At 40.6% G+C, this 19,315-nt stretch overlaps 1 protein-coding gene across 1 annotated transcript; it reads right to left on the minus strand.

The window, feature by feature from the left end:
• Positions 1-6,092: 6,092 nt before the first annotated feature.
• PRSS35 (serine protease 35) lies at positions 6,093-18,074 on the minus strand. Its single transcript, XM_081250881.1, has 2 exons — positions 17,875-18,074; positions 6,093-7,649 (listed from the first exon to the last, which is right to left on the minus strand). Exon 2 carries the CDS (start codon positions 7,628-7,630, stop codon positions 6,389-6,391), a length of 1,242 nt encoding a protein of 413 aa, XP_081107007.1. The 5' UTR covers positions 7,631-7,649; positions 17,875-18,074; the 3' UTR covers positions 6,093-6,388.
• Positions 18,075-19,315: the final 1,241 nt, after the last annotated feature.

Below are 19,315 nucleotides of genomic sequence, written 5' to 3' on the forward strand. Positions count from 1 at the left end.
TATTTTCCCAGGCCACAAAGAGAGCCTTTTAAAGTAAATGTTCCAAGTACAGTGGCAGAATACTAAATTTGGTTCTGTCTTAGAAATAACACGCTTTTATCTTTAGGCAGTTGCTTGATAAAGTGGTAGTTTTCTTTGGCAGTAGAATCTTGGCACCAAGCCCACTCTGATTTTTAAAAGAAAAGAAGAATTAAATGGCACTTTTGTAAGTATTGTAAAGAAAAACTGTTGAAAACTTTAAAAGGTGCATCTTCTAATATTGTTAGCTGCAATTTTTTCCAACAACTGATCAACTTAAAGGAGTCTTGAGGGAAAAAAATGAATGTGTCCTCTCAGATCTCTGTACTGTATACTAGTCTGTTCTTTTCTCTTATATGCTGAGATCGATGCTGTTTTGTGATCTGGTATCTGGGTCAGTAGCCGTAGTTTAAATCCTAAGGAACGCAAAATTGCAGTTTTTACTCCTGTCAGTTAAGAGGAGAAGAACGGAACGTACTTAGAACAGAAAGGGACTTCTCCTCATTTTCCAGAAGCCTCAGTCATCTAAGGATTACTCTTGGAAAGCCCCTGGAGGGCTTATCTAGCTGAGAAGAGAGTAGTTCCTTAATAGGCAGTTCTTAGAAAAACCTTGTGTTGTTGGCTAAACCCCAGGAAGCTCGAGGTTTAAGAGTAACATAGTGGTGGGAAGGGGAAATTGACAGTTTCAGAGAACAAGAGTTGCAACACCCCGATCCTCCCAAAACGTGCACCAGCACACACTCACACTCACACTAGTTCTTCAGGGATGATTGATTGCTGATCTCTGCCCTTAGGAACTTCCAATCTTTCTTTCAATTATAGGAGGTAATTTCTATCATTTTATAATACTAATTACAATTATCAGCATATTATATTTGGTGACCATTTACTTCACTCAGGGCAGTCTACTAGGATTAGACAATTAAAGCTATTGTATTCCACGTCCTGAATTTTCTCCAATACACCAGAGTCGCTGTACCTGTGTGATGTGTTTGCATAAACTGGGTGCAGCTGTATGGCTAATTCCCAACTTTCAATACACTCGTTAACAGTCAAAATCACAAATATTTTAAGGATTTGGGGGTATAATAAAACATATGGGAAAGATTTTTTTCTTGACTTTCGAGATTAGAATTTCATTTGGAACAGAAGCAAGTCGATTCTGTAGACCACTGATGTTTCTCTTCTTTTAACAAAGCTTTAAAAAATGTATGTTAAGCATTTTTATGAAAAATGTTCTATAACACCTTACAAAACTCATAATGAACATAACTAAATTTTATATCAGTTATTCAGCCAGCACTGTGAACATAACATACATTGGTAGGGTTTCACAAGCTAGTATGGGTCGCATAGCTACTAGCATCGAAACTCAGTAGCTCTAAATAACTGTAATTTTGTAGTTTTTAATAACTGGTTTTTGTTGGGTTTTTTTAGTAGTTTAGTAGTTTGTCTACATCTTCTGTCTCAGGCTGTCACTTTTGGGGACTAATCTACACTTGCCTTGACAGCTGCTTTCAAGTATAGTTTAGGAAATGAGATAACCAAACTTGTTCAGATTATTTCCAGAGTAAAAGTAATTTCATGTCATCCATTTTGGTTATCAGAGGATGACATTTGGGGCTTAATATTTTTGTTATATTTTGGATACTTGTACTTACCAGCAAAGGAAATTCTGGGTAAATGAGATGGTAACCGTATGGTATATTACAAATCACTGATGAAGTTGAATGTAAAATACAGAGACGAGTAAAAAAAAAAATGAGTAGTAGTTATGCTGAGAAAAAGGCTAAAGGAGCTTTCCAAACTCATCTGTATTCACTTGTGTGAACAGTTTCCAGAGTTTTGCTCTTATCTGTGCCACCTGTGTGAGAGTATATACTATACACATTTCAGTATATGAATGCATACACAGAAGATTTCAAAAGCATAAATGTAAGTATTACTACTAGTAAAACATTTACAAATATAGATTAAAATGTGTTCATATTGTCTCAGTTTGGTAAAACCACACTGGAAGGCAATAATGGATCATATGGTCACAGTGACTGCAATCTGGATTAAAGTAGACATTCTAAGCAGACTACTTGTCCCCGGGGCTTGAGAAAAGTGAATGAATTTTAACGTTATTGGAAATTTTAAAATATTACTGAAACGAAAGACTTCAGAGGCAAGTTTTGAAGCAGAGATTATCTGATTAAATATTTACATGGCATGGGGGAAGGGGAAGCTGGGACGAAGTGAGAGAGTGGCATGGACATATATACACTACCAAATGTAAAATGGATGGCTAGTGGGAAGCAGCTGCATAGCACAGGGAGATCAGCTCTATGGTTTGTGATGACCTAGAAGGGTGAGATAGGGAGGGTGGGAGGGAGGGAATATGAGGATATATGTATATGTATAGCTGACTCACTTTGTTGTACAACAGAAACTAACACAACATGGTAAAGCAATTATACTCCAATAAAGATGTTAAAAAAAAAATATTTACACGGCAGAGAAGGGGATGAGGCATAACTACAGGACCCTGGCACTCCTCAGTTTGAAGGCATTTTTATCAGAAATACCCAAACCAGTAGGGAACATGGCAAATGTCTGATTCCTATGCCATGCTACAATATTCTGATATTAAAATTCTCATTACAAATAAACGTCCCCATTATTTGAACATGTGCTATATACAATATGTGGTTAAGATAATACCTCTAGTATAATATTTTGGAGCCTTATCATGCAGCACAGAGTAGATAATGCCCTGAAAGAGTAAGCCTCAAGGAATTCTGGGTGTTATTTTTAAGCATGTATTTATCACCTCCTCTGTGCCAGGTATAAGCACTTGAGATAATGGTCATGAAAGTGAGGAGAAGGAGATTGGTTAGCCTGGGCTTCCATTCATACCCCATTGCCTCGCTCCCCTGCTGACTGCTTTATTTTATGAGTTCCCTGGGCCTGGCCCAAGTTGCAACTTGTGGGTTTAGAATAGACACTTGTTCTGGACTGAGTGTTTGAGTCCCCCCAAAATTCATGTGTTGAAGCCCTACCCCCGATGCAATAGTATTGGGTAATGGGGCCTTAGGGAGGTAATTAGGGTTAGATGAGGTCATGAGGGTGGGGCCCTCATGCTGGGATTAGTGCCCTTGTAAGAAGAGACACCAAAGAGCTTGTTCTCTCTCTCTCTCTCTCTCTCTCTCTCTCTCTCTCTCTGTGTCTGTCTGTCTGTCTGTCTCTCTCTCTCTCCTCTCTCTCTCTCTCTCTTTCTCTCTCTCTCTCTCTCTCTCTGAGAGCACACAAGCAAGAGGTTATGTGCGCACAAGCAAGATGGCAGCCACCTACAAGCCAAAATCAGAGGCCTCAGAATGAAACCTACCTTGCCGGACTTCCCAGCCTCCAGAACTGTGAGAAATAATTTTCTGTTGTTTAAGCCACACGGTCTATGGTATTTTGTTATGGCATCCCAAGCTGATTAAGAATTACCTGAACTGTAGGTAAAGCAAACTAGCCTAGACTGGGATCACAAGTTATTGTGGCCCCCATGCTCTAGACAGTTTCACTAACTGGATCAAACTGCCAGTTATTAAATACAGAAAGAAGTAGACAGGGAATTGCCCTGCTAGACTTTATTTAGAAAAAAAAAACCATCTGAGGGTGATTTTTTCCCCTTAGTTGAATGGCAAATCAATAAAGAATTGTGAATCTGCCTATACACTGACCCCATATAATGACAACATGACTTTACCACCAATTAGACCAAATATCCTAAATATCTCTGAACTTTATGATTTGGCCATTGAAGAAAGCTAGAAAAATCAGTTTATTAAAAAGGTTGTTTTGAAGCTGAAAAAACAAAAAGGTAATGATTTGTGCACAACTCTGATCTTGGTCATACACATATTTAAATCTTTTTCAAAGTGAATATTTGGGATTTAACTAGAAGCATATCAAAAAAGGAAAAATGTCTCTTCTGCCCACAAAGTTATTGATTTAAGCAAGAAAAAACATAAATAAAATGAAATATATTATTTGGGTAAAGTAAAAAACATAATTCTAAGTTTCAGTTGTTTTATAAATAGTTCTTTAAATTCACCCATTGATAAGTCTTTCTAAGCAATAAGTCAGTATCATCCTTTACACACAGTAGACAACATATGTGTGTGTGGGTATATTTGTTTAGCTAAGAGGATTCAAATTAATTTTCTATTTCAAATCCAATAAACATAACAGAAGAAGTATGTGAAGTAAAACTTTCTGAGTAATGTAGTACATTTTAGTGGTCCTAAATAGGTCATATGAGATCCATGATTCTCTTGGGAAAGAGAAGAAAATGAGAGAATGAAACCTCTGCAAATCAAATGAGCTAAAACTTTATATTTTTGAAAAGTATATTATACAGTGATTTTAAGGAAATCATGTATATTCAGAACTTAACCTTAAGAACCAAACTGTTGACAGTAAGCACCATAAATTCCTCCAAACTAACTCAAACCCAGGACTTACTGTCTAAGAAACTAAGATGAAGAATGCATGTGTGTTTGCAAGAGTGCAAATGTGTGTGCAAAATTCACCTTGGAACATTTTTAGTCACAGTGATCATATAGATGTTTCCCCAAAAAAGATTTGATCAAAGTTTTTGTGACAATAGCCCTATTCCACTACCACCAGTGATAAAATACTTCCCAGCAAAATGTGCTTAGAATTAAGTAGAATCATTTTTTTAAATAAACAGTTAATACTTGCTAAAACCTTGTATGTAAAACATATATACAAATACAGTAAGAGTGATAGTTGATTTATTGTTTTAATTTTTATTGAATGATTTTTAACAGAGTCACATTATAAAAGAATATAACTTGTGCTAAATTTCAGCTATTTTCAACACCATTTACAAAATCACTTTTTAACATAATCTAATCATGTATTCCTTTGCATACTAGTCAAGGGTATATCTTCCCCTTATTATGGAAAATAATAACAGGTAAAATAAATTGGAACTCTGGTAGAATCAATGACTTGGGTGTGTCCCAAAAGAAGAGTGTGTACCCTAGACACTACCAGGAAGAGCAGCCCAGAAATAAGGTCTGCAACTCCTGAATTTTATAGTGCACTCAATTACAAATCACCAAAACCCTTTAAGCATAATGGCCTGAACTAAACCGCTTGTACAACCATTCAGCAAATATCTGATCATTCAAGAAGTATGTATTGAGCGTCTACTCTGTGTTTTGCCCCAGGGCAGCCACTGGACTCTGTCTGCTGAGGCTGCCATGATGGCCCGAGTGTGTGCACCGCCTTGGTCCCTAATGAAAACGATCAGAACTTTCTTTTAAAAATTATATTCATAAATTATACTCATTTTGTTAAAGGGACATATCCAAAATCGCTAATCAGAGAATTCACCAAAATAATATGTCTATGGCCCTATTAAGAAAAGCGAACTTTGTCAAGGGAAAGAAAGGCTTTCTCTTTAAAAAGACGATGGAATTCCTTGTCTCAAACTGTAACACCTCATTCATAGGAGACTGTGTAGCTGTATAAAATGATGTGGCTTTCAACACCTCATCATTTATTAACTTTGGAACTGTCTTCCTACGCATACTTGAAAAGTCCATGTTCTGAATACTAGTTAAATAAAAACTTGAGATCTTAAAATGTCTCAGTTTCCCTGATTTTAAATTAGATTTATTTCATAGAACAAAGTAGTTCTCCCATAAATAATAACACTTCAGTTGGTATTTTTTAAGGCAGTAAAACAGTTAATAGTTTTGTTTATAAAGCTTGCTGTTCATTGTAATTCTTAAAAAAAAAAAAGCAAGAAAAAAAAAACCTAAAGTTTCTCAGACCCAATGGAAAATACAATATAAACATGGAGGGCATGAGCTGAATGGGTCTACCTCAGAGTAGTACAAACTGTGTTATAACTGTCTCCAACTTGATTCTAGTCGTCCACCACTGTATATGCAGTTTCACATTTAATACACAACCGGCACCCTATTAGCCTCTTCTTAGAGTAGGACCCTGAGAGTTAGTCCATTGAGAAATCACATATTATTTATGATACCAGCTTGAAATTTTAAAGAGTGTCTAATCTTTAATAAGGCAGAAAGAAACAAAAATTTTCCCACCAGTGAAACTTATCACCATGTAAAGAAGAATATATACTTGGCATTGAAGTGTCCATCTAATTGTAGGATGTGTACCTACACCTTTTTAAAATGTATGAAAAGCTCCTAATTTTGAAAAAATAAACATGTTGAAATACTATTGATAGGGTTCAAGTCCAAGCAAAACCTATGAAGTGATCTTTACTAGAGTAATCAGAACCAGTTTTCTCTGCAATGTAGGTCATCCACAACCTCGTTTCAGGGATCCGTTAGCCATAGGTGCAACTGGCATCATCCCCGTGCATCCAGAGGCAGATCTGGGCATACTTGAGGGGCGTGATGCGCACGGCCACGTTGTAGTCCTTCTGAACTCCGTTTATGTCCACCCACTGGTGGCCAGAATAGACCGCAATGATTTTGCGTTTCCATCTCTTTTTGTCTGGATCTTTCAGACGCAGATAGACCCCAGAGCCAGTGGAGCCCGACTCGGCATCGCAGTATTGATAGAGAAGATCATTGGATTCATCGGACACACTGCAAAACCGGTAGACTAACTGATCTGCCCTGTCGTGATCAAATCCTGAGAAGTGGATCATCCCGCCTGGAAGCTTCTTGATGGTAGGACTGATACCCAGCTCCATGTATTTCTTTTTGTGACCACGCTTCAGCTCCAGAAGGGCGTAGTCGTAGTCCAAGGCCGCGTCTCCCCTCCCTCCTCTAGCCCAGCCTTTGGGGATGTGGGTGTTCTTGACTCGGGTCCACTGGAAGGAGGGCATCCCGTCAGCGGCTCTCTGACCCCGAGCAGATTCCTTTCTCCTTCTTCCGGCCTTGGCGCTCTCCTTCAGCTTCTCTCTGCTACCCTCTCTTCCATCACCACCCCTTGCTTCCCTCCTGCCCCTCCTAGAACCTCTTTGTTTCTTGCCACTACCTTTATTTCTCATCTTCAACAACCCTACCCTTAGCTTTTTGCTGCCTTTGATGTAGTCGTTTCCATCGTGGACACAATGGGCAGCTGTTAGGACGTGGTTGGGGGAGATGAGGATACCACTGCAGCCCGTGGAGAGCTTCACGGCCGTATTGAAAGGGAAATTGGTTAAGAATCTCTTGTCCAAGATGCTGAACCTGCTGTCAGTGCCGTACACCTGTCTCTTTCTCCTCACAGGTGCTCCCTGTGCAGTGAAATTTTCATGTGGCTCAGGGACCCAACCTTGAACTTTCACTCTGGTCAAGGTTCGGGTGCCGTTCTCAAAGACAGTCTCATATGAGAGAGAGTCTTCCAGGTCAGAAAGTTTGGGAGCCGGGAGTTCTTTCTGGCATTCGATGCCACACGCTTGATTTAACACCATCTTAGCGTCTGCTTCAAAGGTGGGGCTGGTGAGATGGAAGGTCCTTTCACTGACAAGCCGGGGTATTTTTCTCAAGTGCCACATAAAATCTCGTTCCATTTCAGATCCATCGATGAGAGTCCACCCAAGGGTGAAAAGTATCAGCCAAAATAGTGTTGTTTCCATTTTGTTCTTCTATGTTGTCCTTTAAAATAGAAAGAGAAGCTTTATAATGGTTTCTTTTAAAATATGTTACTTATCATTCATTTAGGTCTTGCGTCCTAAAGGTAGCTTCACCACAAATAGGAGCCCATATTTTCACTGTATTTAGGTTTTACTGAGATTAGGTAAACACCCTACTAAGTAGGCTCATACAGACATCCAAAATCAGTAAATTGTTTTCACTCAGACCTCCCTCCACCAGCCCTAATCCCTGTGCATCCTACCCCCATCTGCCATCTCCCCCTCTTTCTCCCCTCTGTCAACCCAACACATGGGAGAATAAGAAGGGGTGGCAAACTGGGGTCCTCTGTTGCATAAGCCACACCATCTTCCTTCCAAGGTGCCCTACAACCTAATCTCCAAATGATTTAGAAATAAAGATAACAGCAGATGTCCAGCCCTTTCCCTGAACTCAGCTTCTTAATAAAAGCAGGGATCATAAATTCCTCATCTCTAGAATGTAAATGGCTAGCACAGAGCTCAAAAAAAGCATTCACTGGAATACAATGAATTTCCCTTAATCACGGCTTGCAGACCAAGCTGATTGATGGTGCAATTAAAATCATAGGATAATATTCTAAAATATTCAGTAGAGATTTTAGAAGTAAATAAATGGGCTCCTCTGCTACTGACCTGCTTTGATTTTTACAAGCAGAGCCCCTAATCATAAAAAGAAAATACACAGCACAGGCCCTTTTATCCAAAAATAAGAAAAATGTACCCTGTACTGTACTTTTTTTAAACAAAGTTGTGCTTGGAACTACCACCTAAGCCAAGCACCACACAAAAATACTTTAAAGTGGCATTTTACTTTATTAAAATTGTAAGAATTTATGGAGAACAGGCGATGGTTATGAATTTGCTACTTGGGGGAACATGATCATGATCAAATATAGTCCCTTTCATCCTGGGTGTCTCATCTGAAAACTGTTTAAATTGTATAATACCTCTTCTATTGTTTACATCTTCTTGCCTTCATTTCCTGCTTCTCTAGGTTCACTGGTGTGTAAATCTATTCCTAGAACTGATGTTTGTCAGTTGTTGCGCGGTGAGAGTGAGGGGGAGTAGCACTCTTTGGAGCAGCAATTTGGAAATTTGTAAGCTATGTTCCAAGTTGTTTTTAACTAATAGTTAAAATATCCAGGCTTAGCAAATGATTTGCACTGTGTATAAGGCAGAGGCAGTTCAAGGTTACATTATTCCTACAATACCTTCACTCTCAAGGCTTTCTCATAAGCTTTCTTTGCTTATCAAAGAAAAGAAAGCTAATAAAGAATGTCAGGAATGGCCCACAAAGCAGGGTACACCCATAAGATCCTGGGAGCTGGCAGGAAAAGCAAAAGTTGTCTCTGATTCAGAGCCGAATATGGGTATCTCTTGATACAACAGAGTTCATTTTGCCATATACAAGTACAGAATTTTATTGACAAACTAATAACATTCTTTTGATAAAACAAAAACATATACTACATTAACCTCTTTGTTATTTAAACATGATCTATTCATCAAAACATGACAATTAATTAGAATGATCATACATTGGAACATATTAGGCAAGTTTAGAATAATCTTTACCATGACTTGGCATCAGCAAAATTACGTAGAAGTTTTGCAATTTCCATTTTTTTCCATTTGCTCACAGTTGAATGCTAAGTAATGGTGATTCTGGTTAATATTAGTATTGTTTGCTGGATAGCTTGTACTTTATTTTGGAGACAGGGCATTCTTCTGTAGACTGATGGATATTGTCCAAAAAATCAGTAAACAATATACTTGAGAAAAAAATCCACACTCATGTCACAATATTTTCTAATCATTACCATGGCAAATTTGACTTTACACAAAGCAGTAATTATGTCAGTAATGATTTTGTTGAACCACTTAGTATTTTCTTTTGTTGCCTTTTATGCAATTTTCATAATGAGTATTTCATCCATTTTATTTAATTGGATTGGAATGACAAAGGCTAACTCAGTAACTCTACTGAGACCTTGAAATTGTATGTTTAACTGGGTGGTTCCCAAGATGAAAAGTTATGTCTTTCCAAAAAAAAAAAAGCTAAAATCAGAGTTATTTGCTGCCTCTTAGTTTATCAACAGGCCATAATAGATGATTTTAAAAAGATGTATACATATCTTTTTATCTACTTGATTCTTAGCAAAATTTCAACCAAGGGAGTTTTTTGATGTGGGAAACAAAAGTTTTAAAAATCTATTTTTTATTTAGCCCTATGTGATAACAGCTGTTCATTATGTACTTAATATATGATTACAGCAAGACTGAGAATCAGCCAATTACCCACATTAAAAAATACACAGGATCACTTTGTACATTTTAACACTTGGTAATAATGATCTGTGCAGTAATAAATGTGTGAAAGGCATTCCTAGGCAAAAGAGAGAACGGCAAAATCATGGTGTTGTGGTATTGCTTCCACAGTTAGGTTTTGTTTTTCAGATTTGGGTGTTTTTTTTTTTTTCCAGTGTTGTTTAACTTAGTCTAGCAAATTTTTAGCTAGTTAGGATTTAGATAGGCAGAATGCAAATATTAAATTATAACAGACCAGATGGTATTTTACTATACAAATATTTGACCTAGAATATGAATCTCAAATTTAGAAGTTCCTTTATTCTTTACCAAATAAAACATGTGCCCTGTGCATTAATTCTGTAGTCAGACTTTTAAGAAAGTCCCATGTAATGGTTAGTTTTATGTGTCAACTTGACTGGGCCACAGGGTGCCCAGATATTTGGTCAAATATTATTCTGGGTGTGTCTGGGAGGGTGTCTCTGGATGATATTAACATTCGAATTGGTAGACTGAGTGAAGCAGATTACTCTCCCTAATGTGGGTGGGCCTCATCCAATCAGCTGAAGACCTACGTAGAACAAAATGGCTCACCCTCCTGTGAGTAATGGGGAACTCCTTCTGCCTGACTGCTTTGAGCAGGGAAATTGGGATTTTTTTCCTGCCTTTGGATTCAAAGTGAATTTTAAATAAGATTTTGTTAGTAAGATTCTGTACTTGTGAGTGGCAAAATAAACTATGTCACATCAAGGGATTCCCAGGTTGTAGTCCCCAAACCAGCAGTGTCAGCATCCCCTAGGAACTTGTTAAAAATGCTAATTCTCAGGGGCCAACCCAGACCTACTGTTCAAAACTCTCCAGGAGGGGTGTGGATTCCCAGCTAGGCATGTTATACACAGCCCTCCAGGCAATTCTGATACTCAGTACAGTTTCAGAACCACTGCAGCCACCAAGGTCCTGGTGTAGCAGCTTAAGCCCCTCCCAGAAGGTGGACTTTCCAGGGATGATTGCCTAACCAGGTTTCAAAGGACCTCTGCTTCATCTCTGTGTACAAAATAAATTCATTCTAAACTTTGCTCTTTTACTATGTTAGCAACTGTTAATATTGAATGGTTCTGCCTTTAATAGAAAAAAAAACATACTTTTACATAAGTGATTTAATAATAATTCTGAAAAGATTCAAATTCAGTTGGCTTGTATGTAACACCTCTGATGCTACAGATGCTACAGATGATGCAAGAGTGTTAGTTGGCCAGCCCCATCTGGTGCCCTTTGAGGGACTCAGCTGCAATGCAGCACAGGAATAAAAGCCATGCCCACATTTATCCTTGGGCACGGGAAGGGCAGAGCCTTGTCATATGACCTCAGAATCACAGTAATAAAGGACACGGAGTTAGTAAGCCTGTCTAATTTGGCCTGTAATTTCAAATTGGACAAATGTCTCAGGATACTTCCTTTTGGGAAATCTACGTTTGCCTTGTGGTAAAACGTCAATGTAACGTAAATGGTAGCTCTTGCTGATAGAGCAAGCCATGGTTCAGTGGATACATCTATAGATGCCTGTCATCCAAAAAGCACTAACTAAAGAGACACGGTCCCAGCTGGTGGAGCAATTATAGTATTTTGAAAGCTTTAATGTGCCATGTCTTCCCTCATTCTCCTCCTTTCTCCTGTCTTCCATTATAATTGTGACCTTCCCTGTCACTTTCCAGATGGCTTGGATTTGGGGCTTCACCTTCTAATTCTGGTTAATGAAAGTGAGGTTGCAGTCATGGCTCTCACCACGAGTCAATGTACACATAGTTGATTATGGGTCGGACCATGGAGACGAATGGAAGGGAAGAGAATTAGGGAGGAAGCAAGACTACCAGGGTTTATAGATGAATTCTTACTGATGAAGCAGATATTAGTCCACATTTCTACCTGGTCTATACTGTTAACAGAAATGGCCACCCGTAACTACAAGAGATAACTTACTATTGCTTTTGTTTGGTTGCTTGCTTATGCTTTCTTAGAAGTGTGAATGCTGATAGTATTTAGAATATTTGGGTATCTCCACCAGCATAGTGGTTACAAGGGCAGACCAAGGAGTAAGAAGACTTGGGTTAAGTCTCATCTTTTCCACTTATTAGGCAACTGAATATGGGCAGTTTATTAAGTTCAATTAAGTTTCCATTTCCTCATCTGCAAAGTGAAGATAATAGTAATCTCAACTTCATAACGTAATTGTGAGAATTAAATAAGTTGCTATATGCAAAGAATTACCACTGAGCCCAGAGCATAGACACAATGAATAATAAGTTCTTTTATAGTTATTATTCTACCTTAATGGGTGAATTAATATCACTTTAAAACAATTCATTACATAAGGCAAAGTTATAGCACTTTTAGTTTTCTAGAAAGTCAGTTTTTGGTGTTTTTTTTTGTCATCTTTATTTTTTATTTTTTTTTTGCTTTATAACAAATTTAATCAGTTATACATATACATATGTTCCCATATCCCCTCCCTTTTGCGCCTCCCTCCCACCCTCCCTATCCCACCCCTCCAGGTGGTCACAAAGCACCGAGCTGATCTCCCTGTGCTATGCGGCTGCTTCCCACTAGCTATCTACCTTACGTTTGGTAGTGTATATATGTCCATGCCGCTCTTTCACTTTGTCACAGCTTACCCTTCCCCCTCCCCATATCCTCAAGTCCATTCTCTAGTAGGTCTGTGTCTTTATTCCTGTCTTACCCCTATGTTCTTCATGACATTTTTTTTTAGAAAGTCAGTTTTACACTCAAATATTTTTATTTCAGGATAGTTTCTGACACACTCTCAAACTCCATTTTTCTTTGTTTTGTTTTTTGTTCAAGGACAGCTTCACTTTAGAGACTTCCCAAATGAATGCTTTCCTAATTAGTCATTTCTATGAATATCTGTGGCTTTGTAATATGTTTTTCTCATTTCTTTTAAACTTCAGTGTGATTAAACATTACCCAGCCACAGAACACTTGAATTGCATTTCCCATGTCTTATTTTTGCCTGAATCTACCCTAAGAATTCTGGAACTGCAACAGGCCCTCAGCCTAAAAAGAAGCAGTCAGTGTCAGAATAATTACTCTAAGGGAGAGATTTACAGTGAGAGAAAAACCTAACTTTTTGAGTGAGTCATCCAGAGTGTATAGAATTTTACCATGGCATGACATAATTACATTCTCAGGCTCAGTTTCTCTTTTGTTTTTTTGGTTTGTTACCCTTTAAAGTTTATATTTGAACTTATGTCAGGCAGACGAAAGAAAGATCAGATGATCTTACTATATTAAATGTTTTGAATGAACTACTTTTCTTGTAAATGAACATGAGCTGATTTACCATCCAGACTCTGCACCAGGTGATAGAGTCACACTTACCTGGGCCATTCTTTTCACCTGGTCCCTTGTAATGGACAGTGAAGTAGTTGCCCGAGTTCATGTGTATAGTATACTGCCTTGGAACATAATTTTGCATTACTCTGTCAAACACTTTCTGGGGGGCTGATATGGGTCAGGGACCACTCAGATCAATGACCTCATAGGGCCAACACCAACTTCTACCTTAACGTATATTAGGACACAGAAATGACTGCATAACCACTTTTGACAACTTGCCTGTCCTTTATTTAGCCATTCATGATCCCAACCACTCACCTTTCCCAGCATCACTGCCTACATTTACACATATGTACGAATGTGAAAACATGTTCCAGCTATCTCCCTCCTCCTCTAGTTTCATCCTCCACCTGCTCGGTCAAGACTGACACACAACGGGTAGACATTGTGGTCTGGACCAGATACTCTCTTTATCTGCAGAGAGAAGTGCTGGCTTAGGCAAAAGGCCAGGGCACGAGAGGAGGAGCATTACTAGTGAGAGCAGACAGGTGGAAAGCGAGCATTAAACGGGTCAGGTTTTGGAGAACACTTGTCAAACTTTGAGTCACTTTCGCAAATTGGGAGCAGATGCAGAGGAGAATAGGATTTTTCTTTTTTTTTGCGGTACGCAGGCCTCTCACTGTTGTGGCCTCTCCCGTTGCGGAGCACAGGCTCCGGACGCGCAGGCTCAGCGGCCATGGCTCACGGGCCCAGCCACTCCACGGCATGTGGGATCCTCCCGGACGGGGGCACAAACCCGTGTCCCCTGCATCGGCAGGCGGACTCTCAACCACTGCGCCACCAGGGAAGCCCTACAGTAACTTTTATATGCACTGGGAAACCCCCAAAATCACGTGACGCTTTACTGCAATAGCTGCTTTATTGCAGTGGTCTGGAAATGAAGCCACAGTATTTCCAAGTTATGCCTGTAACACATCCTAATCCCCAGATTAGGATGTGACTATGACACATCCTAATGTGTCATATGTGACTCTGTTCCTGATTTGGTAAAAGAGACTTTGCAAATGTGATTTAGTTAAGGATTGTGTGATGAGGAGATTAGCTCGGGTTACCCAGGTGAGCCCAATGTAATCACAGGGATCCTTCTGAGAAGGAGGCGGGAGGGTCAAGAACGAGAAGAATCTGTGAAGATGGAGGCAGAGGTCAGAGTCAGGCAGGACCACAAGCTACAAAATGCGGGTGGCCTCTAGAACCTGAAAAGGTAAGGAGACATTCTCTGCTGGAACTTGCAGGGAAGAAGGCAACCCTGCTGACCCTCTCTGGACTTCTGGCCTCCAGAACTACAGGATACTGTGTTAAGTCACAAAGGTTTTGGTAATTTGTTACAGCAGCAATAGCAAAACTTAGAAAGGTAAAAACCTAGTTTTTAAAACTGTCTGCCCTGGATGTTTGGAAAGAAAGAAGTAGTGGGGAGTGATATAAGGGGGAAAAGAACGTTTGGTTCAGAGACTTAAACATAAATGAAATTGTTCATTTTTAGGAAAATTATACAGACACACAACTTTAGAGCTAAAATCAGAAGATCGTGATAAAACATTCCGGTAGCATGCAGCAGTATTGCTAGGGAGAATCAAGAATTGGAAGAGGATAGATAAATTTGTTTATTTGACAAATACACACAGTGCAGTGCTGTGCATCATTTCATAAGCCTCTTTCCTTGCTTATGAAACTCTGTGATAAGTCCTCCTTAGCCATTGAGTTGGACTAGAAAATTTCTAAGATCTCTTTTAGCTCTAAAGTCCTAGATTAAATCACAAATGAAAAAAACACAAGTTAACTTACTCATCGCTGAGCCTCAAGCCGCTTCAATTCCTAGTCCCGGGTGAGGGGAGGGGTGGGGGGGAGGTGGGTAGGAACTTGCCTGCTATTCCCAATTTCTACCACTAGATGGCGAAGCTAGCCTGGTGATGCCCAATCTAAGATCCCACACTTGAGATGATTTACGTTCCTTGAGGTACACAATCGAATTTATTTTAAAAGCAGGTAGGATTCATGGGAGAGAAGTCTAACTGGCTAATAATATACTAGATGGTTATCACATGGAATTGATCACATTTAGAAAACCCACCTCCAGGCCACAGAGCCCAACCGGATGAGCTGAGGGCTGATAATGCTGTCTACAGCCAGACGATTTTCTGGCAGGTGGTTTCCCCAAACCATTGTGGTGCCAGCACACTTCCACTGTGACCTCCAGCGCTGCTAAATAGTCCCCCAAATGTGCTGCGGTTCATTTCAACAGGAAGAAAAATCTTCAGCCTGTCAAATATTTCCCATGTCTATCAACTACTTAATAATTCACTTCCAAAGGGTAAGCTCTCCACTGATTCTATGCTGAAAATAAATGGCAAGGAAGTCCATTGACAATGTGCCAACTGCTCTTCAAAATATCACACCATAGCACTGTCTTCAAGTTTAGTTTCAGGAATGAGACAGAGTAATGTCTGCTTGAAAAGTTTAGCAGCAGTGGAGGGAAAGGAAGATGGTAAAGTTACACAGTTGATTACTTTACAGTAACCCACAACTTCTGTTTCTCATCATAATAAAAAAAATAAAACTTCCCTTTGTTTTTTAAGCTATTTTTCCAGGACCTGTATATTTCAATTTGTGCAATGGATATGCTGTGTGTGAATCAAATTTGGGGTGAATGGCACTGAGGGAGCCCCAAGGGAACCCTCTGCTGGCTCTCTCATCCACTGACATAAGAAATGCACAGCGTATGGCTCCTGACATTTTTTATCTTGCAAGTTGGCCTTTGAAAGTGAAGAATATCTGGAACTGTATTAGGTTTGCTACTCTTCAGGCTTTAAAGCATCTTATGATCACTGTGTTTCTAGCTAAGCAAACATCTGTTAAAGCTTGTGAAGCTTTTGAAAAAAATTTAGTTAAGCAAAGTCACAAAATAATAGCGTTCATACTTAACTTTGCTATTTCCAATCTCTCATCTCAGATTTCTCATGTGCAAAGTTAACCCAGGCGAAGTAGCTTCAGCCTCCAAAATTCTGAGTCTGATCTCGCCGTTAAAATGCAATGTGCTTGCCTTGGATAGTTGAGCATTGGGCAGAGAAAGGTAAGTAATTAACTCAACAGGGGAAATTAACTCACGTTAGCAATTGATTACTTTAACATAATATGCACATTCTATGTGCCAAGCACTAGGCTAAACAATCTCACGTTTGAAAACACGAAAAAGATTCTAAAAAGTGTGAAGGTTTCCGAGCTGTCTGGAGGAAAAACAGGAAGAGTATCCACATCCAACCTCTTCTCACGTTAAAGGAGTTCTTCTAGTTATTTCCTAATAAACATAAAATTCCATATGATGCTCACACACTACTTTCAAGCCTAGATGTCTTATTTGGCTGGAATTTTAACCTTCTCTCTCCTAAATTATATACCAGATCCTAAGCATAATTCTCCAAGCAGCAAAATATGACTTTTATAACTCTCTGTGGAGACAAATGCACTTGGGATAAAATGAGAATTTCAGAAGTGAGAAGAGTTAATAGAAGGGAAAAAAACACCTAGACAGGATATGCAGCTTCTTTCGAATCAATGACAGTGTAAAAAGGTCAGAGGAATCAGGCAGGAAATGTTTCTACAACTTTTCAAAAACTTTTATGATAGGGCTTCCCTGGTGGTGCAGTGGTTGAGAGTCCGCCTGCCAATGCAGGGGACACGGGTTCGTGCCCCAGTCCGGGAGGATCCCACATGCCGCGGAGCGGCTGGGCCCGTGAGCCATGGCCGCTGAGCCTGCGCGTCCGGAGCCTGTGCTCCGCAACGGGAGAGGCCACAACAGTGAGAGCCCGCGTACCGCAAAAAACAAAACAAAAAAAAAAAACTTTTATGATAGAAAATCTCCAAAGTAGAGGGAAAGCTAGAAAGTAGAAAATTACAACCCCACATGCCCGTCATCCCGCGGCAACAATTACCAACATTTTGACAATCTTGTCTCACTCAGTTGTGTTCCCCTACCTTTTTTTTTCTAGAGTATTTTAAAGCAAGTCCAAGACTTTTCAATTTCATTTCATCTTCTCCCTTAAAACTGTTTGCCGCTGCTCCTTTTGCTGACCTGTGCAGCCAGGTTGATGAGACAGCGAGAGAGATTCCTAGCTTTCATAGTAACTCTGCCAAAGAGGCTTTCAAGGAGAAGAGGCTTTCCAGGAATGCGTTTTACACCTTTTCTCAATGGCATCTGTTAATAATCATAAAAATAAAGAGGGTCCCCTCTGGTAGTGCTTAAGTAGAAAGAATTCCGTTTATATTCCAATGCAAACAACGTTACTGTTAATATTAAACGGTGCAGAGGCCGACACAAAGAATCGCCTATTTGGAAGAGTAGCTTCTTTGATGACTTAAAACTGCTAAGTTTGATCCCTATCTTTAGAGCCCTTCAAAGAAGCTCTCCCCGGGTGGGTCGTGCCTTTCTCGGGGGAAACTTACAGGTTCTAGGGTCTCGCCCTGTCCGGGGGTGGTGGGGAGGGCTCCATCCTTACCTGCGAAGCTTACTCGGTCCCTGGGGCGCTGCCCTGCTCGAATCAAAGTGCCCCCGAGGCAGTCACCGACGCTGGCGAGGCAGGAGGGCAGGGGTGCAGCTGCCTCGAGCCTCGGGACAAGCCGGAGTCAGAGCCCGGGCGCCCGGCCACAGCCCGCCAGCGCCGCCGGGAGCTCGCGGCTGAGACTGCGGGGAGGCGGGAGGCGAGCTGAGCGCCGCGTCGCGGAGGTGGGAGGGGAAAGGGGGCGGGGACCGGGGCGGCCGCGGGAGGGAGGGGGTGTCGGAGAAGAAGGGAGAGGAGGGGGTCAGGCGGGGAGGAGGAGGAGGGGGTATCTGGGGAGGGTTTACAAGGAGGTGCGGGGCGGACCGGGCAGCCTCTCACCCCAGCGCCTCTGCCCCCAGCATTAGGAAAAATTCATGAGTGGGCTCACAAGAGATGTCTGTCCCTGTGCTAGAGCGCATCCCTTAAATAAGGTCAAGAAGATACTCCCAAGTGTGTGCTTGAGGGATTGGGGGGGTGTTCGGGACTGCTTCTTTGAGCCCCAATCCCCCGGCTCTTAGAGCCCCCGCGTCTAGAAGAACCAGGGGCGTTTCCCCAACCCAATCGCAAGCCTGTCTCCGCCCGGGACGCGCTCTCCACAAGGCAAATCCTGCGTCTCAGGCTCCTGCAGGCGCCCACATCCAAACTGAGGACCTGCGACCTGCCTTGGGCTGGGATCTGGGTCACCCTGTAAGCATCCCGTGCGGCCTCCAGGGGGAGCGCGTCAGTTTCTGTCTGTCCCGAGGCTAGTAGGCTTTCTCTACTTTGGACGAGCCTCCTTTAAGACGTTTGCCCACCTTAGTCCCACCAAAATTCTAATCACATCCTTTCTTACTCTCTTTATTCTCCTCCTTAGGAGAGGTGCTCCTTTGGGGTGGGAGCTGCGTAACGAAGGGGACTTCATTTATTCAACATCTACGGATCTTCTCCTGGGTGGCAGGTCTGGAGCAAGATGGCACTGATAGAAAAATGAGTTCAAAACCTTGGTGCTGGCCCTCCAGGAAGGAAGATCAAGTCAGTGCACAAGTATTTATAACACGAGGTCTTAGCAGGTCCCATAAGGCTTGGCTCAGTAGTGGCTTATTGCATTTCTCAAGTTTTTATTTTTTATTTATTTATTTTTTTAAGCAATGAGATTAGAACATATATACAATTTTGTTTCTTGTTTTTCCACTTAGCATTTTCATTTAGGCACTTACCCATATAATTAAAATCTATTAATAAATTTTATCTGGTATAAAACAGTTCTGAAGCTCCCTGTCTCACCAGTTAGATCATAATCTTCAAATACATCTTTGAATCACCACCCTCTACCACAAGGGCTGGCATATAACGGCTGCTGATTATGTGCCGCACTTAAAAAGTTTACTGGTGAAAAGGAGTGTGGGGAATTGAGAGAGGA

This window comes from Mesoplodon bidens (assembly GCF_964165515.1).
Source record: "Mesoplodon bidens genome assembly, chromosome: 12".
NCBI classification, from domain to species: Eukaryota; Metazoa; Chordata; class Mammalia; order Artiodactyla; family Ziphiidae; genus Mesoplodon; species Mesoplodon bidens.